Source organism: Myxine glutinosa, chromosome 10 (assembly GCF_964187855.1).
Source record: "Myxine glutinosa chromosome 10, kmMyxGlut1.1, whole genome shotgun sequence".
In the NCBI taxonomy this organism is placed as follows: Eukaryota; Metazoa; Chordata; class Myxini; order Myxiniformes; family Myxinidae; genus Myxine; species Myxine glutinosa.
In genome coordinates, this window is record NC_136270.1 from 10759708 (window position 1) to 10785234 (window position 25527).

Consider the following 25527-nt stretch of genomic DNA (forward strand, 5'->3'; position numbering starts at 1 on the left):
ATGCCGAAGAAGAAGAAGGCGATGAGGGGCAAAGCAGCCCAGTGGCCGGCCTTGGAGGAGAGACTGTTGATGTGGGTGAGAGAGAAGTGAGCCGAGGGACACGCCATCGCGACACTAGCGTTGCGACTCCAGGCCCGACTCATCGCCAGGGAAACAGAGGTCGATGACTTCACGGCCAGTACGTCTTGGGCCTACAGGTTCATGGGTCGTCATGGCCTTTCCATTCGCCGGCGAACACACATCGCACAGAGTCTCCCTGATGACATAGCAGAGAAGACTGCTAATTTTCAGAAGTTCGTGATCAAGTTCCGCAAGCAGCACGACTATCCCCTAAGCCGCATCGGCAACGCAGATCAGATGCCGCTGACCTTCGATGTGCCTCGAGGGACCACCATCTCGGCCAAAGGTGACAAGTCGGTGTCCATCACTACAACGGGTCATGAGAAAGATCGTTTTACGGTTATGCTAGCGTGCACGCGCTGATGGGGGGAAGCTGCCGCCGTATATCATCTTCAAGAGGAAGACGCTACCAAAGGATAAATTTCCTCCGGGTGTAATCGTTCGTGCCCAGGCCAAGGGGTGGATGGACCAAGCGCTGGTAGATGACTGGCGCCGCGTCGTGTGGGGGAGATGAGTTGGTGGGCTTTCGCGGCGACGGAGCATGCTCGTCCTCGACGCCTTCCGTGTCACAAGACAGAGGAGACCAAGTCAACGCTGAGGGGGCTCAACACTGATCTGGTGATGATCCCGGGTGGCATGACGTCGCTGCTGCAGCCGCTAGACGTTTCAGTCAACAAGCCGTTCAAAGACGGTCTGTGGCGCTGTTGGCCGGAGTGGATGCCGTCGGGGGACAAGACCTTCACCAAGACTGGGAGGATGAGGAAGGTGGACCTCCCGACGATCTGTAGCTGGATACTGAAGGCCTTGGAGGAGTTGCCGGCAGCCATCATCGAGCGGGCCTTCCTCAAGTGCTGCATATCTAATGCCCTTGATGGCACTCAGGATGACATCATCTGGGAGGATGAAGTGGCAGTGACTGACGATGGAGAACAGGATAACGACGACGATGATCTCGCCTACCCAGACTCGGATGATGATCTTCGTAATGTCTTCACTGAAGAAACAGATGACGAGGACTTCTTCGGATTTTAGAGCCTAAACCCAACGGCCCTTTTCCGACGATGGAGAAGAGGATAACGACGACGAGGATCTCGCCTACCCCGACTCGGATTGGACTGAAGAAACGGATGACAAGGACTTCTTCGGATTTTAGAGACTACCGGTAAACCCAACGGCCCTTTTCAGGGCCCCACATTGGCAAGAACCAAAACCCAACGGCCCTTTTCAGGGCCTCACATTGGCAAGAAAGAATAATTATAATGTTTGTTTTATTCTCTTTCAACTCATTTCATGTATTTTCACTCTATCTCTGTCTTCAGTTTCTCTTTCCTTTCATCATATTTCGCTTTCCATTTTATTTATTTATTCTCTTTTTTTTAAAATTTTCCTGATTTTTTTTTTTTCCCCTCGAAAATCTGATTTTTTATTTTTTTTTGAAGTCGAAAATCGGGGGTGCGGTTGATACACGGGTGCGGTTGATACACCGGAAAATACGGTACTCCCTTTCAGCGTGCGTCACTGCCGAGCCCCCTTCGATGCCCAGCAATGACTATTTGCAATGCCTGGAGATGGCATAGGAAAGGTGCGGTGTACAAAAATTCAGTTACACATTCTGATGAAATGGTGGTGGTTTATGTGTTCTGTGACCGAATTGATTAATAATTTAATTTTTTAATGATTATTATTTATTTATTTTCATTATTAATCATTTATTTATTTTCTTTCTCATTTGGCCAATATCTCGGGCACCTTTTGAGCTCGGAAGCTAATATTTGGACATGAGTGACCAAGTGATGTGGCTATCAAGGATATTTTTGATTTATTGATAAATGAATTAATCAATTAATCGATTAATTATTTAATTATTCGATTAATTCCGAGAAAAAAAAAAAATTCAGTTACAGATTCGGATGAAATGGTGGTGGTTTATGTGTTCTGTGACCGAATTGATTAATAATTTAATTTTTTTATGATTATTATTTATTTATTTTCATTATTAATCATTTATTTATTTTCTTTCTCATTTGGCCAATATCTCAGGCACCTTTTGAGCTTCGAAGCTAATATTTGGACATGACAGTGACCAAGTATGTGGCTATCAAGGATATTTTTGATTTATTGATTAATCATTTATTCGATTAATTATTTATTGATTAATCGATTCATTATTTATTGATTACTCAATTAATTATTACTTGCAAAATCGAAGATTTTTCAAGTATATTGGTCGGTTGTGTTTGTGACTGTTTGTTTGCTTGTTTGTTTGCTTGTTTGTTTGTCACCGGCCTACAGGTCACAATTTTCAACCGATCTTCACCAAACTTCACCAAATGGTAGAGTTGGTCAAATGCCAGAAGCCTATTGTTTTTGGGGTCAATAGGTCAAAAGGTCAACATAGGCCAAAGGTCACCAAATTTGCTAAATTTCTAAAATCCCCAATTTTCATCCGATTGACTTGACATTTGAAGACCACTTGCATATCTGGTCACTGAATTCAACCACTAAGTAATTTTGAGGTCAACATAGGCCAAATGGTCAACATAGGCCAAATTTCTAAAATTCTCAATTTTCATCCAATTGACTTGAAATTTGGAGAGGACTTGCATTGAATTCAACCACCAAGTATTCTTGAGGTCAACATAGGCCAAATGGTCAACATAGGCCAAATTTCTAAAATCCTCAATTTTCATCCAATTGACTTGAAATTTGAAAAGGACTTGCATATCTCGTCACTGAATTCAACCACAAATTATATTTTAGGTGAACATAGGTCAAAAGGTCAACATAGGCCAAATTTCTAAAATCCTCAATTTTCATCCAATTGACTTGAAATTTGAAGAGGACTTGCATATCTGGTCACTGAATTCAACCACCAAGTATCCTTGAGGTCAACATAGGCCAAAAGGTCAACATAGGCCAAATTTCTAAAATCCTCAATTTTCATCCAATTGACATGAAATTTGAAGAGGACTTGCATATCTGGTCACTGAATTCAACCACCAAGTATTTTTGAGGTCAGCATAGGCCATCATGTCAAATTGAAAACTTTTGGGGGAGGGCGTATTTTGCAAGTATCATGCTATGCATGACGTTTTCTTGTTTAATTTTTTATTAATGCCTTATTTAATTACATTTCTAAAAGATACATCTTGGGATGAAGCACTAGTGGTTTAGTTATGCTATTAGCCAATTGATTAAGAAAATATTTTGTGACGATCTTTTATTGATTTTAATGATACAATTAATCAATCAATTAGCGTACACCTCTCCCTCCCAATGCAGCCTCTATGAGCTGAACTGCGGTATTGCCGGGCGCCAGAGGCACCCCGGCAATGCCGCGCTGTAGGATATTTAATTATTTGGCATGGGGGCGGTGTACTTTGAATGTATCTGTACTTGTTGTACACCGCACCTTTCCTATGCCATCTCCAGGCATTGCAAATCGTCATTGCTGGGCACCGAAGGGGGCTCGGCAGTGACGCACGCTGAAAGGGAGTACTCAGTTTTCACTCTGATTGTTTGTTGTACACCGCTCCTTTCCTATGCCATCTCCAGGCATTGCAAATCGTCATTGCTGGGCACCGAAGGGGGCTCGGCAGTGACGCATGCTGAAAGAGAGTACTCAGTTTTCACTCTGGTTGTTTGTTTTCTTGCTTTCTTTCTTTCTAGTGTGTTTGTTTGTTTGTTTGTCCGGGCGATATCTCAGCCATCCTTTGAGCTAGGAAGCTGAAATTTCGGCACAATAGTGAGCAAGTCCTTTGTCAAAAACGCTATTTTTTGTTTTTTGATTAATCAATTAATTGATGAGTTATTTAATTATTAGCGATTAATTAAGTACTTATTGAATTAATTAAATTTCATTTCTCTTCTGACCATTAACTCAGGCACCTTTTGTGTTAGGAAGCTGATATTTGGACATGCCAATGACCAGGTGATTTGGCTGCAAAGGCTATTTTTGATTTATTAATTAATCAATTAATCACTTAATCGATTAATTATTTAATTATTTGATTAATGACAAATTTTTTTATTTTTTTAAGTTACAGATTCTGATGAAATAGTGGTGGTTTATGTGTTCTCTGACCGAATTGATTAATAATTTAATTTTTTTATGATTATTATTTATTTATTTTCATTATTAATCACTTATTTATCTTCTTTCTCATTTGGCCAATATCTCAGGCACCTTTTGAGCTCAGAAGCTAATATTTGGACATGAGTGACCAGGTGATGTGGCTATCAAGGATATTTTTGATTTATTGATTAATCAATTAATCAATTAATCAATTAATTATTTAATTATTCGATTAATTACTATAAAAAAAAAAAAATTCAGTTACAGATTCTGATGAAATGGTGGTGGTTTATGTGTTCTGTGACCGAATTGATTAATAATTTAACTTTTTAATGATTATTATTTATTTATTTTCATTATTAATCATTTATTTATTTTCTTTCTCATCTGGCCAATATCTCAGGCACCTTTTGAGCTGGGAAGCTAATATTTGGACATGACAGTGACCAAGTGATGTGGCTATAAGGATATTTTTGATTTATTGATTAATCACTTAATCGATTCATTAATTATTTATTGATTAATCAATTAATTTTTTAATTTTTTAATTAATGCCTTATTTAATTAAATTTCTAAAAGATACATCTTCGGATGAAGTACCAGTGGTTTTGTTAGGCTATTAGCCAATTGGTTAAGAGAATATTTTATGATAATCTTTTCTTGATTTTAATTATGCAATTAATCAATCAATTATTGTGCACCTCTTCCTCCGGGGGGGGGGGGGGGGGCTTGCTGGGATGAATGATCACGGTGTGCCAGGGGGGTTGACTCAGCCTGTCATCCTTCCGAGGTCGGCAAATTGAGTACCAGCTTGCTGGGATGAATGATCACGGTGTGTACCCAGATTCAGATTAGGTACACCGTATTCCTGCGCATCGTAAGAGCGTGACCAAGGGTTGGCGTCAGGAAGGGCATCCGGCCATAAAAACATTGCCTCAAACAGGGAACCATGATTGTCATGGGGCCCGCAAGGCTAACCCCCGCTCTAGCGGGGAAAATGGCCTTAAAACGATCATTCATTCATTCTCCCTCCAAATGCAGTCTCTATGAGCTGCACGGCGGTATTGCCGGGCGCTTATGCCGCGCTGGAGGATATTTAATTATTTGGCATGGGGGCGGTGTACTTTGAATGTATCTGTTCTTGTGTATTTATCAGTGACAAAAAATCTCAATGTATTATCCATGTATATACACATACACACACATGAAGTAAATTGGATGAAAATTGACGATCTATTTGACATATTGACCTGAAAAACAATAGGCCTCTTGCTTGTGACTGTCTGCCAGGTGGTGACATTTCATGAAGATCGGAGTAAAAATGCGACCTGTCGGCGATTGACATACAGACAGAATAACAGACCAGACCAATCAATACACTTGCAAATATTTGATTTTGCAAGTAACAAACGAACAGACAGGGTTGAATACCTTTGGTGGTGAAGGTAATTATCAGGGCTTATGCACCTTGTGATTAATTTGGGGCATCCACTGCTCAATGCGCTCAATGCAAGCGCGCACAGCTGTAAGGACGAAGGACGGGAACAGTGGTGAGTTTGAGGTGAAGGTGGGAGTGCATCAGGGGTCGGTACTAAATCCACTACTATTTGTAGCTGTCATGGAGGTGCTGGCTCAGAACGTAAAGGAGGGTTTACCGTGGGAGTTGTTGTATGCAGATGATCTGGTGTTGATTGCAGAAAGTATGGATGGACTGAAGGAGAAGATGAACAATTGGAAGGAATGTATGGAGACAAAAGGTCTGAAGGTGAATATCGGAAAAAACGAAGGTGATGGCAAGTGGTAAAGCATGTGGTGAGGTGGAAAGAACTGGGAAGTGGCCATGTGCTGTGTGCAGGAAGGGTGTCGGAGTGAATTCCATTCAATGTCCAATGTGCGCTGAGTGGGTTCATCAAAATGTAGTGGTTTGAGAGGGTCATTAACCAGTGTGGCAGCTACATTCAAGTGCAAGGTGTGCACAGAGGGAGCTGCAGATGGAGGAAATGTTGAGTTGGATCTTGGAGACGGCATGAAGCTGGAAGGTGTGAAAACATTTTGTTACCTAGGAGACATGCTGAATGGAGAAGGTGGATCAGACTCGGCAACGGTTGCTGGAGTGAGATGTGCATGGAAGAAGTTTTGGGAACTGAATGGCGTGCTGATGAGGAGGGGAGTGTCGTTGAAGCTGAAAGGAAAGGTGTATGCTGCATGTGTGAGAAGTGTTATGATTTATGGGAGCGAGACATGGGTAATGAACGTAGAGCAGCAACGAAGGCTGGAAAGGGTGGAAATGTGAATGGTTCGGTGGATGTGTGGAGTATCGTTGAGAGAGAGGAAGACAAATGATGAATTGTGAAAGATGATGGGAATAGAGCCTGTGATGGATGCTGTGAAGAGAAACAGGTTGAGATGGTTTGGTCATGTGTTGAGGAAGGATGAAAGTGACTGGTTGAGAAGAGTGATGGAAATGAATGTGGAAGGAAGTAGAGGATGGGGAAGACCGAGAAAGACTTGGCTAAAGATGGTGGAAGAAGAAATGTGGGCAAGGGGGTTAAGAAGGGGAGATGCAGAAAATAGGGCAAAATGGAGAACATCGTCATGGGGACCGCAAGGCTAACCCCCGCTCTTGCAGGGAAAATGGCCGTAAAATGCCGGTTGTTGTTGTGTTGTATCCACTGCTCAATGCCTGGTAAACTAAATGAATGTTTTCTGGAGTAATGTCCACATCTTTAATTTCATTTATAAGTTTTGCAGAAAGTGGGGCATCACTTGGCTTGATGTTGATATTTGTCAATATAATCATCATCACGGTTAACAAATGCACTTCTCAATGTCTTCACTTTCTTCAGGGCATATTTTAAAGCTTGGCAGACTTTGTTGCTCAAAGCTCTGGGCAAAGCTTCCTTTCTTGAATTCCTGTGTTGTTGCAATGGTTGCATACCTTCATTGAGAGGCTCTATCCTTCAAATTCCCGATATAAAATATAAAACCCTCCCATCCAGTAATATAAAACACAAGAAGTATAAAAAGTATAAAACAGATAAGGGCACTGCAAGAACTTCCAGGAAAGAAGTTGGAATTTCAACAAAGTGGATCTGGGGCGAAATTAGCGGGGGTAGAAAAGATCAAGGTTTTGGACGGGGGAAGATAAGCGATGGTGGTGAACAGCTGTTTTAAAGACCTGGAGGGAGGAGTGGGATTGAAGAGATTGAGGGAGTTTGTTCCAGAGGCGGGAGAAAAGCGGAGTGAAGGTGAGCAGAGAGTCTTGATTTTGGCAGTTTAACCAGAAGAGGGTTGCAGGCAGATCTTGTGTGACCTGTAGGAATATTTGGGGGACAGAGCCCAGAGGGAGCTGGGGGAGCAAGGCCGGAGAGGAGTCGGTAGAAGACAGAAAGACCACCAACCTGCCTGTGGTGAGTATGTGAAATGCCCTCGGAGTTAGCTTCATCGCGGGAGATTCCATTGATTCTGAAAGCATTGGTTTCAACAGCGTGAAGCCGAGCTAGGTGTGAGGCAGGAGCACTGGCCCAGAGGGGAGAACAGGATACCATTGAGCTGCGGATGAAAGCCTTGTATGTGGTGAGGAGCTCAGGTGTGCCAAGGAAGGACTTCGCACGACGGAGGGTGCCCAGTCGGCGACTGGATTTGGAGGCCAGATTGAAAATGTGGTTTTCCCAGGAAAGATCATGGCAGATAGTGAGACCCAAAAGCTTGAGTGACAGAACTTCTTGGAGAGGATTGTTCAGAAAGTAGGTGGAAGGGTTGTCCAGTCGGTCTTTTCGGAGAGACATCGTAAGAGTGTGAGATTTGTCAGGATTGAAAGACATGTTCCACTTGTTTGACCAGTCTGTGATTTTGTCCAGGTATGCAGAGAGTGAGGAGGCTGCAGACTGCCGATCTGAGGGATGGGGAATGGAGCGGCAGAGAGTGGAGTCATCAACAAAGAGGTAGAGAGGATTTTCAAGAGAGTCAGAGAGATCATTGATGAAGACCAGAAAAAGCACAGGGCCCAGAACACTGCCTTGGGGAACTCCAGCCTGTACAGGAAGAGGAGATGAGAGAAACCCATTCAGGGCCGCATGTTGACTACGACTAGAGAGGAAGTCTGCAAGCCATGCATGGAGATTTCCCTGGATACCATGGGAGGAGAGTTTGGTGAGCAGAGCAGGGTGCCAGACCGTATCGAAGGCACGTGAAATGTCAAGGGAGACAGCTCTAATTTCCTGTTTCGCATTGAGGACCTCCATCCATTGTTGAGACAGCAGAAACAGCATGTCCAGAGTAGAGTGACCTGGTCTGAAACCAAATTGATGGTCAGTGATCAAGCCATTGGAGAAAAGGAAAGATTTGATATTTGATATTCGATTTTGAAAGAAGGAGGAGCTGTAAGAGATGGAATTTTTTTTTGGAATGGATAGATTTGGTGAGCAAGTCGAAAGCAACCTTTTAAAGGAGAAGAAGAAAAAAGTGTAATAATACTGACAGAATACAGCACTTCAGGGGTAAGTTTGAACATTTTTAAATTGAACAGTGAAAACTATCTGGGGAATGGGGTGAAAATGGGGGTGAAATGGCGTTGAAACGTAGTAGAAGAACAAACGAAAAGAATAAAGAAGGAAATGTTTTTGTTTTTTTTGAATTAGGATTTTAAGCAAGGAAGTGTGGGGTGAAAAGACTGGGAAAAAAAACTGAGAGATCGAGAGTAGATGGACCACAATTGACCGTTGAGAGAAAACAAAGCCTCAAGGTAGGAAGCTTAAATAACTAGGTCGCAAATAACGCGGCACGAAATACTGGACTATTTTATACAGGTATGAAAGATTAACACCGAGAATCTTCTGAGATAGTACACTATCGGTACACACATGTAAGATAAGTCCAGTTTCGACAAAAATACAATTGTGACCAATTACTTAACTTCGAGTGTGTGAAGAGCGTGGACAGCTTCGAAAAACCGTTGTATTCTGATCTATTGCTATTGTATACTCATCTGATGTTGTATACTCATCGTTGTATACTATTGTATAGTTGTATACTGATCCCCACTTTGTAACCATATATTAACTGAACCATATCGGCCATCAAGCCACCCTGTATGCTGTTTCATCCCCTTTCCACCACCACCTTCATGATTTTCAAGTAATGAGTATGTATGCAGGTTGTGAATGCTTTCACTTGGGTGCACATTTATATGCTGTTAGAGACGTTTTGCTTCACTCACAGGTTTTCTTGCATCCTTGTTCTTTTTTGAAGGAATACTGACTTGTAAATGTGAAAACTGAAAAATGTGAATGATTTCTTGATTTAGGTCTGTTTATAGTTTGTTTTTAGTTTTCTTTAGCTATATCTACAAACGTAAATGCTGATGTAGACCTAAATGATAACTTACTACATTATAACTTAATAGTGAGGGGCAGTGAGAAGATCGAGGATCGATCGATCTTGTATGCAAGAAGATCGATCTTGTATGCAAGATCGAGGCTCATGCAAGAGCTAACGTCGATCACAAAAAGACAAACTGACACATAAAACATATGATAAAGGGAGTGGGAGACGAGATGTAGAGCAGGGACATCGGGAGATCTGTGGTAGGGAGAGGGCTTGGGGGGGGGGGGGGGAGCGGAGGAATGGGAATGGGAAGGGGGGGGGGGAGGGGTAAAAACACATGGTCTCAAAGCATGGATGGTAAGTCTTTGACCTTTTGATCTAAAAAAAAATACAATCGGCTTGTATATTTTGATTGGTGAACCAATTCAGTGACCCAATATGCAAATTCTTTAAATTTTAGGTCAATCGGGTGAAAAGTGGCGATTTTATGCAACCTTGACCTTTAACCTTTTGATCTAAAAAAAAAAACTGCTTGTAGCTTTTGATTGGTGAACCAATTCAGTGACACAATATGCAAATTATTGAAATTTCAGGTTAATTGAATGAAAATTAATGTGATGCTGACCTTTGACCTTTTGACCAGATTATTAATTTGCTTTCTCCATATCTTACCATAATTCACCAAATGTCCGTCTGTCTGTCCGTCCATCTGTCCATCCGTTCGTTGGTACCGCAAAAACGGCCGAACCGATCTCAACGATATTTTGGGTGTGTAATCCTGGGATCTCCTGGAGTAAAATAGGCTATATTGTTTTTCCAATTTCAGCTTTGGCCTCCAGCATTTTCAGGTTTGGACTCCCGCATAACGTTATTTTCCCGAATGCTGCACAAACGGCTGCACCGATCACTGCACGGCTGCACAGATCGGCTGCACCGATCGGACTCGGTGACATCGGACAAAGACCTTTTATAAGGACATGGGTTGAATCCCTGCTTGAGAGAATGCCAACCCCCCTCCCCGCCATCACAGCCATCTCTCCAACTCACAATCCCATGAGATATGCGGAAAGGATGACCCAAAACCAATTATCTTCTTTTTGATTCGTATATAAACATCATTAAAAGTAAATAATGACCTCGGCCAAAGTTCAAACGACGTGGGTTTAATCTCTACATGAGGGAATTCCACATAGCTATTTGGGTGGTGTATAAGCCAACAGATCGCTGTCTCCATCGTTCTTGCCGAGGCCGTAACACCTATCGGCTCAAAATCCTTTTAACTGTTGACTTGGTAGTTTTTACAATGAAGGAAACATTAACAATGTTGTTAAAAGTTTATTTTGTGATTAATTTGTGATTGGAGTTATGTTGTTTGGAATGAAAAAAGAGATATCGAGCTCAAGTGAATGACGACATGCCATGATGGTTTCTACTTTCTGAATGTGAACTCCGCGGATCGCCATATGCAGATTCGCCACGGACCCACGATCGATGTTTCTATACCTGAATGTACCCGTTTGTTTGCAAACGGGTACGTTTTTCATGTAAGTCCTTCACGAACTTGCTGTCCATGTCTGATGTGTGACTGAAGGTGCTCCAGGAATGTGGAATTTATTGGTTTCATGCTTGAGCATTCACCGTATCTGCATTGCCTGTTTGCTTCTGGCCTCCCACCCGTGCACAGCACGGGTATCTCACTAGTTTTCATAATAAAGCTTTGTTGAAGATTTTATGACAAAACACAAATGGTAAAGTTAAATTTCAGGTCAATTGGATGGAAATTGATGATCTAAGGTGTTGCTGACCTTTGACGTTTTGACAGTTATTAATTTGCCTTCTCAGTATTATCATAATAAATCTTTGGTGAAAATTTGACAATGGCTCAAATGGTAAAAAGTAAACACGCACACACACACACACGCACACGCAAAACTCCGTCTCCTGTGCAGCAAGAGATGGACTGGTTATTGTATTTATGAGAAATCCTGAAAATTAATTTTTTTAAACAAAAAAAAACATGGACAATAAAACACAAATCGAAAAAAGGTAGAGAGCTGATAATTAAAAATGCAAAAGACATAAACAGACAATATAAAAGCAACATACACAAAGGATTGAAGTTTGACAAAGATTTAGCTTTTATAGGTTAATACTGAGTGCATGTTAAGTCTGGGAAGTCAGAACTGAAAGGGCATTGGTGTAATTCAAGTTAAAAATACGTGTCAAAATTGATTAAATGCAAATGTCCCAAAGTAAAATTTGTGTTGCATGTTGATGGAAAAATTACCATTCATTTGTGGATTTAAATTATTGGACATTGGGAAGCACTTCCTTTTACTTAATCGACCACATATTCTTTGAAGTGAAACTGCACTTTACTGTCGATGAAGTTAATGAGTTGAGCTGTTGTTGTTGTTGTTGTTGTTGCGAGAAAAGATGATAATATGTACACCAAATTGGTAACCCTTGGATGCATGCTGACGTTTTGGATGTTTAAACTTCTTCAAGCAAGAGCTTTATATGCTTTCAATAGCGGTCAGCACACCTTTGTCAATGTACTCCTGATGAAACCTATTATTTAATTTGTCCGTCAATGCAAACTGACACTCACCTTGATGGCTTATTTTTTGGCCTGGGTTTAATAGATTAAACAAAATCCTATTCTACACTTGACGGAAAATTTATGGAATGTTTTAAAAAATTTATTTTTTCATGTTTTTTTTGTATTTTGTTTTGCTCTTCGATACAAGATTGAAGCTCATGGAAGAGTGAGATAACAGATGGTAAAAGTAAATGTACTGACAGTATGGCAACATTTGGGCACATTGAGCAGAGGAATGAACTGGCAGAAAAGGGAGGAGGGGAGGAAACAATAACCTGTAAGTAAGATGGATGGATTGCATTAGGCCAAGCAGGCATATAAATAAGTGATTGTGGGTAGGAATGGCGGATGACATTCGATGCCAGTGCATCTTCTTGAAGTCCTGGAGGGAAGAGTGGAATTGTACAGCCTGAGGAAGATGCTTTTACAAATGGGCGGAAAAAGGAACGAAATAGTTAAGGTGTAAAGTAAGCCGTTCCTCCACTGAGGAACGGCATAAGGTGAGGGGAGGCGGTAATGTCTGTCGTGGAAGGGTGTACACTAATAGAATGTCCACACCTCAAGAACAATGTCAAATATTTAATTCAATGGAGAAGACTCACTCGACTATAATAAGGATTACAACACAGTTTAACAGTACTATGCCGGCGTACTCAAACAGGAATCCATACAATGTATCCAGCAAATCTTCTCCCCGATTCGGTTTGCATCTTGTCTTTTATAGTGTTTGGAGAGACAAAAGGAATTCTGTGCTTTGAGGCGTTTGACTGAACGATGAGAGTTCGAACAAGGGGTCAGGGATTTCAGACAAGTAGGCACGGTGAAGCATCTGTTTTACATTTCAACATAAGCCATAAAGATAAGCACCTTGGAAAGAAAGAGTCCTGGCATTCCACTTTGTCTGGTTTTAAGAAATATTGTATTCCATCTTTGCACAGATTATCGATGTTAGCTTTATTCCTTAAAGTATATCAAAGCAGAGCACATAATTTCTATAATTTATGATGCAGATTACTCAAAGATTTATCACAAATTATACTCTTGACCTTTATTGGCAATATACATTTTGAAGATTCCTTAGTATTTCAAACTACAGCAGCACACAATATCGATAATTCATAATGCAGATTACTTAAAGAGTTATCGCTAAGTATATATATTTTCACTTTATTAGCATTCCATATTCCAAAGATTATAATACTGCTGTGCATCACGATTTTTATTATAAAGCAACACCCATGTTCCATAGCTTTCCTGAAATGAGAAGAGTAAGAACAGGTTTGGACAGGATGCAAGTGATAACTCACCTGCTCAATAGAGGGACGTTTCAATAAAATCAGAAGTCCATGCGGACTTCTACATGTCGGAGGTGAGGGAGGGGAGCCGGTTATGTCGGAGGTGAGGGGAGGCGGTCATGTCGGAGGTGAGGGGAGGCGGTCATGTCGGAGGTGAGGGAAGGCGGTCATGTCGGAGGTGAGGGAAGGCGGTCATGTCGGAGGTGAGGGGAGGCCGTCATGTCGGAGGTGAGGGGAGGGGAGGTGGTCATGTCGGAGGTGAGGGGAGGCGGTCATGTCGGAGGTGAGGGGAGGCGGTCATGTCGGAGGTGAGTTGAGGGGAGGCGGTCATGTCGGAGGTTAGGGGAGGCGGTCATGGAGGTGAGGTGAGGGGAGGCGTTTATGTCGGAGGTGAGGGGACGCGGTCATGTTGGAGGTGAGGTGAGGGGAGGCGGTCATGTTGGAGGTGAGGTGAGGGGAGGCAGTCATGTCGGAGGTGAGGGGAGTCGGTCATGTCGGAGGTGAGGGGAGTCGGTTATGTCGGAGGTGAGGGGAGGTGGTCATGTCGGAGGTGAGGGGAGGTGGTCATGTCGGAGGTGAGGGGAGGCAGTCATGTCGGAGGTGAGGGGAGGTGGTCATGTCGTGAGGGGAGGGTGTCATGTCGGAGGTGAGGGGAGGCGGTCATGTCAGAGGTGCGGGGAGGCGGTCATGTGTGAGGTGAGGGGAGGCGGTCATGTCGGAGGTGAGTTGAGGGGAGGCGGTCATGTCGGAGGTGAGGGGAGGCGGTCATGTCGGAGGTGAGGGGGAGGAGGTCATGTCGGAGGGGAGGGGGAGGAGGTCATGTCGGAGGGGAGGGGGAGGAGGTCATGTCGGAGGGGAGGGGGAGGAGGTCATGTCGGAGGGGAGGGGGAGGCGGTCATGTCGGAGGTGAGGGGACGCGGTCATGTCGGAGGTGAGGTGAGGGGAGGCGGTCATGTCGGAGGTGAGGGGAGGCGGTCATGTCGGAGGTGAGGGGAGGCGGTCATGTCGGAGGTGAGGGGAGGCGGTCATGTCGGAGGTGAGGGGAGGCGGTCATGTCGGAGGTGAGGGGAGGCGGTCATGTCGGAGGTGAGGGGAGGCGGTCATGTCGGAGGTGAGGGGAGGCGGTCATTTCGGAGGTGAGGGGAGGCGGTCATTTCGGAGGTGAGGGGAGGCGGTCATTTCGGAGGTGAGGGGAGGCGGCCATGTCGGAGGTGAGGGGGAGGCGGCCATGTCGGAGGTGAGGGGGAGGCGGTTAATGTCGGAGGGGAGGGGGAGGCGGTCATGTCGGAGGGGAGGGGGAGGAGGTCATGTCGGAGGGGAGGGGGAGGAGGTCATGTAGGCGGGTAGGGGGAGGCGGTCATGTCCGAGGGGATGCGGAGGCGGTCATGTCCGAGGGGATGCGGAGGCGGTCATGTCCGAGGGGATGCGGAGGCGGTCATGTCCGAGGGGAGTGGGAGGAGGTCATGTCGGAGGGTAGGGGGAGGCGGTCATGTCGGAGGGGAGGCGGAGGCGGTCATGTCCGAGGGGAGGGGCAGGCGGTCATGTCCGAGGGGAGGGGGAGGAGGTCATGTCGGAGGGTAGGGGGAGGCGGTCATGTCGGAGGGGAGGCGGAGGCGGTCATGTCCGAGGGGAGGCGGAGGCGGTCATGTCCGAGGGGAGGGGCAGGCGGTCATGTCCGAGGGGAGGGGGAGGCTGTCATGTCCGAGGGGAGGGGGAGGCGGTCATGTCCGAGGGGAGGGGGAGGCGGTCATGTCCGAGGGGAGGGGGAGGCGGGCATGTCCGAGGGGAGGGGGAGGCGGTCATGTCCGAGGGGAGGGGGAGGCGGTCATGTCCGAGGGGAGGGGGGGGGAGGTCATGTCCGAGGGGAGGGGGAGGCGGTCATGTCCGAGGGGAGGGGGAGGCGGTCATGTCCGAGGGGAGGGGGAGGCGGTCATGTCCGAGGGGAGGGGGAGGCGGTCATGTCCGAGGGGAGGGGGAGGCGGTCATGTCCGAGGGGAGGGGGAGGCGGTCATGTCCGAGGGGAGGGGGAGGCGGTCATGTCCGAGGGGAGGGGGAGGCGGTCATGTCCGAGGGGAGGGGGAGGGGGAGGCGGTCATGTCCGAGGGGAGGGGGAGGGGGAGGCGGTCATGTCCGAGGGGAGGGGGAGGCGGTCATGTCCGAGGGGAGGGGGAGGCGGCCATTTCTCAGGGAAAGCTGTTATGTCCTGGGGAGGCGGCCATTTCTCAGGGAAAGCTGTTATGTCCTGGGGAGGCGGCCATTTCTCAGGGAAAGCTGTTATGTCCTGGGGAGGCGGTTTGGTTGGAGGGGGGGGGGGGGGGGAACTGTGATGTCCGAGGAGGTGGGGGAACAGGGTAGTGGTTGAGCATACACCAGTGTCGGACTTGACAAGTTGCTACTTGGATTTTCATGGAGACAGGTTGTTGAGTTCATCCTTGAGATTTGCTACATGAGGTTTTTTTGGGTTGCTTCAGGATGGACTCATCAGTTATGAGCGTTGTGGAGTGACCTCAAGCTCCCCCCCATTGAAATTAGCCTTCACTGTTGAGAAAGCAAGTTATTTTGCAAAAAAAACCTCACCACAGGATTAAGTGTACCTGAGCCCAGATAATGTATGTGGTAGCCACAAACTGGAGAGGACAAACCTGTGCAACAGAGAAAGGCTTTTGTGAAAGTATTGCTCGGCAAAATCAATATCAGATGGTGTTGAGCTGGCAGCTCAATTGTTTTATGAGGGGGAAAATTGCAATCTCTACCATTTGCTTTGTGCAAATGTGTGTTGTTGAAGTTGCTTCGTTTTTGGTTCATACAACAACAGGCATTTTATGGCCATTTTCCCTGCTAGAGCAGGGGGTTAGCCTTGCAGTTCCCCATGACAAGCTTCTCCATTTTGCCCTATTTTTTGCATCTCCCCTTGTTATAACCCCCTTGCCCGCATTTCTTCTTCCACCATCTTTAGCCAAGTCTTTCTCGGTCTTCCCAATCCTATACTTCCTTCTCCATTCATTTCCATCACTCTTCTCAACCAGTCACTTTCATCTTTCCTCAACACATGACCAAACCATCCCAACCTGTTTCTCTTCACAGCATCCATCACAGGCTCTATTCCCATCATCTTTCACAATTCATCATTTGTCTTCCTCTCTCTCAACGATACTCCACACATCCACCGAACCATTCGCATTTCCACCCTTTCCAGCCTTCGTTGCTGCTCTACGTTCATTACCCATGTCTCGCTCCCATAAATCATAACACTTCTCATACATGCAGCATACACCTTTCCCTTTAGCTTCAACGACACTCCCCTCCTCGTCAGCACGCCACTCAGTTCCCGAAACTTCTTCCATGCACATCTCACTCGAGCAACTGTTGCCGAGTCTGATCCACCTTCTCCATTCAGCAGACTTCTTCCACCATCTTTTAGGTTTATCTAATATTCTAATGAATGCTTCCATTTCCAAATGAGCCAGTGGAGTCTTTATTTGAACAAAAACGACTATGCCGAGTGTAGTCAATATGCCGCAGTCAGGTGCCCACCCAGATCCCTGGAAGCCCTGGGATCCTAGATGCTCTCAGAAGCATTCCTGCCCATTTCTGGCTATATAAATGTCTGGTCAGATAGCTGAGCATCATGAACGTTTTACTTTTTATTTCGATGAACTGCTACCGTGCTCCAAGTGACCAAGCTTATAAACGTTTCTACGCAGATTGAATTTAATGTGGTATAAAGTTGTTTCCTTTTCTTGAAGTTGTATCCAATGTGAGTTTGAACTCGAGCAGGCACTCAGTAGAGAGGAGCATACCTGTGCCAGGCTGAACAATTTTCCTTTTGTATCCCCCTGATATGCTTGATCCGGATCTGAACCAAAATCTAATCAGCTTGTTCTTGTCACCTAAGCAACTCATCCACCAAGTTTTGTCACAACTCGTCCACAACTTTTTGAAATATCATGTTACAAATCGTTTTGGCCCGATCACTCAATGGGGAAGAATTTAAAAAAAAAAAAAATCCTTTATATCCAGATCCGGATCTTCATCAAAATCGAGTTGATTCTTCCTTGTCACACACCCAGCCTGTCCACCAGTTTTCGTCCGATTTTTGTGCACAACTTTTGAGATATCGTGCTGTATGTCATTTGTGTCCCTATTTCTCGATGGTGAAGAATCGCTTAACAAAAATTTCGTATACAGATCTTCCCCAAAATCCTAATCATTTCATCCTTGTCACCCAGCCATCCTGTCCACCAAATTTCGTCTGAATCCGTCCACAATTCTTTTGAGATATGCTGCTCACAGACAGACAGGGGTGAAAATATAATCTCTGTCCACCTTTGGTGGCAGAAGTAATTATGCTGGTTTAATTAACGCACAATTACCAGATTTTAGACTTGGTGAGGATTTGTATTTGATTTTGGAAGAAAAAACATAGATATTTTGCTCAATATATATATATATTCTTTTGATTTTATTCCCGTGTCTGTTTTACGGTGTGGTCGTTGCCCACATCTAGCATAAACCCTGAGGCAAGGTACCTCACATGTCTACTTTGGTAACTGGAGTGTCTGCGTGCATTGGCAGACCCGAGATGGTGGTGGGTTGGTATCACAGTCATCCAGGATTTGGCTGCTGGCTCTCTGGAGTGGACATCAACACCCAGCAGAGCTTCGAGGCATTGTCAGAACGTGCAGTGGCTGTAGTTGTTGATCCTATTCAGAGTGTTAAAGGAAAGGTATGGACTTTATGTATGCATCTTTCTTCACAGCTGTCACCCTGATGACTGTTCTAACAATCAATTAGCTTTTTAAAAAAAATGCTTCAAATCCTGTTCTCTGTTTATCTTAGCAAATGTACGGCCTTGATGGAAAAACTGCTCTAAAAGTGGAAGTGCAATGGTACTCGTGTTTTTGAGATTATTTCATTCTAACTTGCAGGGAGCCTCCATTTGCTATTTGTGGTGATAGTGTCTAACGAGTGCAATATTAAAGCCCTCTAATCAAACAGGATTCTAAGTTGGGCCTAATATTAAGTACCATGTTTACTTTCTGTCATCATGGAATTGTTTGTACTTCCAGAAACCATACATATCATCTTGCATAATTTTTTTCATTGCCAAAGACAACTTTATTTATCAATGCAAATGTATAAATGTATCTCTGCACACTCATATTGTGATAAGTGCTCTGTCACAATCACCACCTGCAAGCTTTTACTTAGCTTTGCATTTTAGCATTTTTTGCATAAACTTAGCTTTGCATTTTCGTTGAAATATTTTTCAATCTAGAAATTAATGTGGCTTCGTTTTTTTTGTTGAGGTGGGGGGTGGGGGCAGGGGGAGTGGAGGAGCGGGGTTATTATTTTTCTGCTCACGATCGAAAGTGTTGATCTGATTCGAGGCAGGGGGAGACGACTGTAGTGTTCCTCGGTTGTCCTGGCTCTGAAGGGCTGCCTGCTTACCGAGCTTTCTCCGCTGTGCCCAGCTGCCTCTGCAGACCTCCTATTGAGCTCCATGTCCTTTCTGGGCGCCTTTTAATTTGCTGAGGTGCGAGCGTCTCTGAGCCCTATTTTCACCTCCACTGTGCCAGTACTCTGCGTGGCATGTGTCGAGCTCGGCCTGACGCCAGACGGTGTCTAGGGTCTTCGCTATCCTCAGAATATGCCACCTGGGCCAGACAGCAAGCACATCACAATGGATGATGTAAAATAATAAATCAAAGTTTTCAGAGCTTATGCCTTGCACCGGAAACCTGAATGCTCAAGGTATTTGTCAACTACAGATTTCTCACGGCATTTGCTTTTGATCAAACCCTATAATAGTTGGTAACACCTCGCATCACTCTGAACAAAACATTTCAATGGCATCATTTGAGGAATTGCTTTGTGCCGTAATTACAATGTGGAGGGGGGAACAGGAGGGGGAGCTTATGTTTTATGTGGTATGACAGCTGTTGCTCTTGCATTTGGTCCAGCCTGTCAAAAACCATGAAGTTTATAAAGTGTGTTGTGTTTGCAAAGAAATGGAGGAATTAACTAATAGCAAACTTTGAAGCCTGGAGGGATTGAGGATGGGTAGTTTCATTGGGAAGTGTTTGTTATGAAATAGTCCAGCCTGGAGCATAAGAAAATACCATAATCTATCATTCTCAACTGTCTGTCACTCTGCCTCTCTCTTCTGCAACAAAAGTGCTGATTTTTAAAAAAAAATCTCTTTAATTGGCTTGAAAATGGTGTTAACACTTCAGCTGACTTTCTGGATTAAAGGATGCGTAAACACATTTTAAATAGAGCTCAACACTTGCATGACAATATTTTCATGGTGTTGCAAACATGTTAATCCAGCCCAAATGCAAATGTATATAACGTGTCTTGCGCGGTTTGAATACGGCGACTTGCGGAGCGCATTGTGATGGGAAAGGCAATAGGTGGACAATCCTTAATAAAGTAAACATTGAGGCTGCACTCCCTACCATAATCACGTTAACAACTGGACAGCTTGCAGAAATTCTGAAACCAAAGGTCAATCATGTTTTAGTGGTTTAGAGTAACTTACAAAGAAGTGTTGCTATTTATGGGGAAACAGACAAGCAACAATATAATGTGTGGAGGGTAGGTGAAGGATAGGGCGGAACGGGTGGGTGGGTGCTTGGTGAGTGTACATTTGAAATTTGAGCTTTTCAAATGTTGATGGCGTGGAAAAGAAGGTTGCTCCTGTTTGTGGCACACGCACACGCGTGCGCACACATTCGGACCATATTTCCGTCCTCCGATTTTCTGTCCTGCATGCGGTACTTTTTTGGCGCAGCTCTTCTCGGCATGTCGTAATTTTCAAAGCTGTCAGGGAGCCCATGATGTGCGCTAGAATTTGGGGCCCCATTCTGTCATCTTCCGCGCCTGTAATAAGGATGGACCCAGGGCTTATTTGAAAAATCTGTTTCTCAAGTCCATAGCCCAAGGCGAAGTGTGCTTTTTTGTTATGCCTCGAGGAAAAACCGGCGCAGATGGTGAAACGGCGAATGACGGCATGCAGCGTGCAAACGCACGCGTAACAAGGCAGCGGATAATGGCAAACAGCAGCAAAAAAAATGTATTTTTTTTTTTTGGACACAAAAATACCTGTTTTGAATATGGAGTTGCATAACAGGATGCTCAAATCGAGCATTAATTGCCTTTGGGAAGTGCTGCATCTGGAATTTCTAAACCTTTTATTGCACCTCACTTTACCTCAGTAACTGTGGTGTGTTGGCCACAGCATTGCACCGCACTCATTATGAAAGGGCATGCGAAGCCGACATTCTTTCGCAGAAACCTTGAATGCACCAAATGTTACCGTGGACATCATGGTGTATTGAGATCTGTGTGCATAAGTTGGGTTTATCAAGAGCTGACCTCTATTTTTTTTTTTCTTCGCTACAGTGTTTGCTTGCTTCCCATTAATTATTTTTTTGCTGTTTGAGGTTGCTTTGGTACTTTATGTGGTGCGCAGGTAGCATACTTACTCTTGAGCCATGTAGTCTGGGTTGGATCCCCGACCTGACTATAATCTTGAGACTGTTGCTTCGGGTGTCGTATCGCAAAATGTGCTGTCCCTCGGATGGATGGAGCTTTAGCTTTCTGTTCTGTCTGCTAGCATCACTTGGTGGACATTGAAGATCTCTTGGTTTCTTTTTCGAAGAGGAGGGTTTATTTATGATTGCTTACTGTTGAAAAGTGTTAACTTGATGTGAGGGCAATTCCCCTTGGAATAACGTGTCAAAGGATTTTGTCGAACGAAGTTTTGCTGTCTCTTTATGACGACTAGTTCTTGTAGCATATCCGTGAGGCTAGTTTTGTCTTGTTGAAGCAGATTTGACTTTTACCCACTGTGTTGTACTCTGTGGGTCGCACAGAGTTCAGCATGAAAACTCCTGCAGGCCATGTTAGCAGGAATTGGTCAGTGCACAAGCAACACTGGATCTGAACTGGTAAATATCAACATATGCCTTGTCACATGGGATACCATGAACTCGGCAATCACTAAGCCATTTAGATTGATTGTTTCCTTCTTAAAAAAAAAACTTTGTATTTCCTTTGTTCAGCATTGTATTGTATAGAATGCTTACAAACTAATTTATGCAACAACTACATTTCTACCAGATCCTCCTTGCAGTGTGATTGCGTTTATCTTATTATTACCTGCGCCAGAGAAGGTAGATTGAGGTTATGTTTTCACCCTTGTTTTTGTTTGTCTGTTTGTCTGTGAACAGGATATTTCAAAAAGTTGTGGACGGATTCAGATGAAATTTGGTGGAGAGGTTAGGTATGCGAGACGTATGAAATGATTAGATTTTGGTGAATATCCGGATCTGCATGTGAGAATTTTTTAAGTGATTCTTCACCATTGCGAGGGCAAAAGATGATTGATATATATATATATATATATATATATATATATATATATATATATATATATATATATATATATATATATATATATATATATATATATATATATATATATATATATATATATATATATATATATATATATATCACGATATCTCAAAGTTGTAGATGGATTCGGATGTGATTTGTGACGAGTACGAATTGATTTGATTTTGGTGAAGATACGAATCAGGATTCGGATATGAGAATTTTTGAAATTTTTATGTGATTCTTCACCATCGACAGATGGGGCCAAAAGCGATATATAGCTTTATATTTCAAACAGTTGTGGATGGATTATGACAAAACTTGGATGAGTTGTGGACGTGACAAGCACAAGCCGAATAGATTTTGGTTCAGGTCCGAATCCAGATCCGGCCTATCAGTGGGATACAAAGCATGAACTGTTCATTCTGGCGGAGGTATGTGCTCTACCGAGTGCCGTTCTAGTTATCGTTATTATCATTGACAATGTTGAAACCAAAATGTTCAGTATTCCTGAGTTTTGCTTCATCGAGTGGAAAGTAACTTCTGTCGTAATTATAATAATACCCTTCAACTTTTGAAAGCAAAAACGAGAAAAAAAAGAAACCTTCTCAACATGAAATAGATGGTGACCTTTATCATAGACTTGGCTTGTAAAATCCTTTCATTCATAACAAGGCAGTGATGATTCTGATAGCACTGGCTCTTGGCATTTCTGCAACTTTTAAAGCAACAGATATTTAATAAGGAAAAGCTCATTTAGCCTGGGGCAAAACTGCCAGCTGTCTGTGACCATATGAAAAATGTGACTTGATGCTGGCAAGTATAAATGGTAAAATTGTGCAAATTCACATTCTTTACTCGTTTGCAGGATCTTGAAAGAAGGTGGGTGGAATGGGGAGGGGTGGGGGGGAGGGGTTTCTGAGGTTGGATGTTGGGGAAGATGGGGGGGGGGGGGGGTAGAATCTGATTCCAAGCATTTTCCACCCACGTATTTTTTTTTTTTCTCCACATTCTCTTGCTCATAAAACATTTGCTACAAGATGAGGATTTCATTGATCATTGGGTAGGCATCATAAAATATTTCTTATTTCCATTGTTGGGGGTGGTGGTGGGGGGGGGGGGGGGGGATGAGGTAGCCGCGAAATTGTGTCTGCTTTCATATTTTACTTCTTTGTCCTCATTTGGCTTCTCGAGATGACTGCCATTTTATAAAATGATTGTCATTACCCCATGCGCAAGAAGCGAAAAGCGGGGTTAAGTAATTGGTTCACTTTGTCCGAATAAAAAAAATAAAAAAAAACTATGTTCGAGGAACAATTTAATTTCACTTGAATGTTCTATTCTGAACACAAGTCAAAACGTAATTCGGCAAACGAAGCTGCAGTTTTGAGGTACTTTTGGCTCTGAATTTGTCCCGATTGCACATACGAAGAAAGGATTTATTTATTTTACTCCATCTGCCTGTCGGGAAATCAAAGAAAATTGAATATCATTCCAAACAGGAAATTCACAGTTTTTAAGGATGGCATAAAGGACATCAAAAAAAAAAGGCATGAACAAATGTAAGGTGTTAAATAAGATCGTTGAAGAGACACTGCATCAACAGCGGAAAACTTTCGAAATATATATATTGTTACAGACGTGGCTTAGATGTTATTTACCGAGCGGTTTGGTATGACCACGTCTGCACAAGTTACCCGATTATACCCGAACGTTGACTAATCGCGCTACGCTAGGTCAATGAAGGAAAAGACACACAGCTGGGATTCAAATGACACGACACCAGGGTTCAGTTCTCAAGACCTCCGGAGGAGGTTATATTGTTAGGGAAGGTTAGATTACAACTACAAGAGGGACAGCATAGTAAGATAAGCACTTAGACACACTCTTATATTATTCCCAACAGACGACAGATAAACGGGACAAAAGGCTGACTCACACGGGGTTTGATGGCTAGGAAAGGCAGGATCGATGGCTCCAGGTGCACCTGGGCTCAAAGGTCAGAATCGACTCGGTCCGGTCCAGAGATGCGGGGAGGTATTCAGCGCTCGTACGTGGCAACTTCTCTCTCCAGGCTGGGGGCGCATCTCACGTCACATCCGGGGAGTCGCTTCGTATATCCGGCGGGGAGTGACACGCCCTCGGCTCGTTAGCTCCGCCTCGTGGAATCGGCACGTTGCTTCTCATTGGGTGCGTGCGGGGGGGTTTACCAGGCTCCGCCCTTGACGGGGGACTGACAAGGAGCCCCTTCGTGGTAACCCCGTGGAGCGCATGGTCCGGCGCGCATTGTCAATGGCGGCTAACCGAGCCGGTGTGATGACGCACACTCCCCCCGCGCAGCGTCGTTGTTGTTGTAATTGTTGTTGTAGTTGTAGTTGTAGTTGTTGTTTGGGGAAGAAGATGGAAGGAGGTATGGGAAAGGTCCTAAACTCACTACTGGTGCCATATAATCACATTCTGGTGCAACGAAGAGTCAGAATTAATGGAAAGGAGTCCTTAACAGACCAATCAGCCTTCTCCCAATTATCAGCAAAGTCATGGAATCCATCATTGCTTCGGATATGAAATCTTTCCTCTTCTCCAATGGCTTGATCTCTGATCATCAATTTGGTTTCAGACCAGGTCACTCTACTCTGGACATGCTGCTTCTGCTGTCTCAACAATGGATGGAGGTCCTCAATGCCAAACAGGAAATTAGAGCTGTCTCCCTCGACATATCACGTGCCTTCGACACGGTCTGGCACCCCGCTCTGCTCACCAAACTCTCCTCCTTTGGTATCCATGGAAATCTCCACGCATGGCTGGCGGACTTCCTCTCTAGTCGTCGTCAACGTGTGGCCCTGAATGGGTTTCTCTCATCTCCTCTTCCTGTTCAGGCTGGAGTTCCCCAAGGCAGTGTTCTGGGCCCCGTGCTTTTTCTGGTCTTCATCAATGATCTCTCTGACTCTCTCGAAAATCCTCTCTATCTCTTTGCTGATGACTCCACTCTCTGCCGCTCCATTCCTCTTCCCTCAGATCGGCAGTCTGCTGCCTCCTCACTCTCTGAAGACCTGGACAAAATCACAGACTGGTCAAACAAGTGGAACATGTCTTTCAATCCTGACAAATCTCACACTCTTACTATGTCTCTCCGAAAAGATCGACTGGACAACCCTCCCATCTACTTTCTCAACAATCCTCTCCAAGAAGTTCTGTCGCTCAAGATTTTGGGTCTCACTATCTGCCATGATCTTTCTTGGGAAAACCACATTTCCAAGCTGGCCTCCAAAGCCAGTCGCCGACTGGGCATCCTCCGTCGTGCGAAGTCCTTCCTCGGCACACCTGAGCTCCTCACCACATACAAGGCTTTCATCCGCAGCTCAATGGAATACTGTTCTCCCCTATGGGCCGGTGCTCCTGCCTCACACCTAGCTCGGCTTCACGCTGTTGAAACCAAAGCTTTCAGAATTATTGGAATCTCCCGCGATGAAGCCATCTCTGAGGGCCTTTCACTCACTCACCGCAGGCAGGTAGGTGGTCTTTCTGTCTTCTACCGACTCCTCTCCGGCCTTGCACCCCCAGCTCTCTCTGTGCTCTGTCCCCCAAATATTCCTACAGGTCGCACAAGATCTGCCAGCAACCCTCTGATGGTTAAACTGCCGAAATGTCGGCTCTCTGCTCACCTTCACTCTTTCATTCCTCTTTTCTCCCGCCTCTGGAACAAACTC

General features: G+C 44.4%; 1 protein-coding gene across 3 annotated transcripts in view; it reads left to right on the forward strand.

The window, feature by feature from the left end:
• Positions 1-25527, forward strand: part of PSMD14 (proteasome 26S subunit, non-ATPase 14) — a 164110-nt gene that overhangs the window by 77185 nt on the left and 61398 nt on the right. For all 3 annotated transcript variants that reach the window (XM_068102652.2, XM_078785340.1, XM_078785341.1), the window contains one exon: positions 17993-18143. In XM_068102652.2, coding sequence (XP_067958753.1) covers positions 17993-18143 — 151 coding nt within the window. The remainder of the gene's footprint in view (positions 1-17992; positions 18144-25527) is intronic.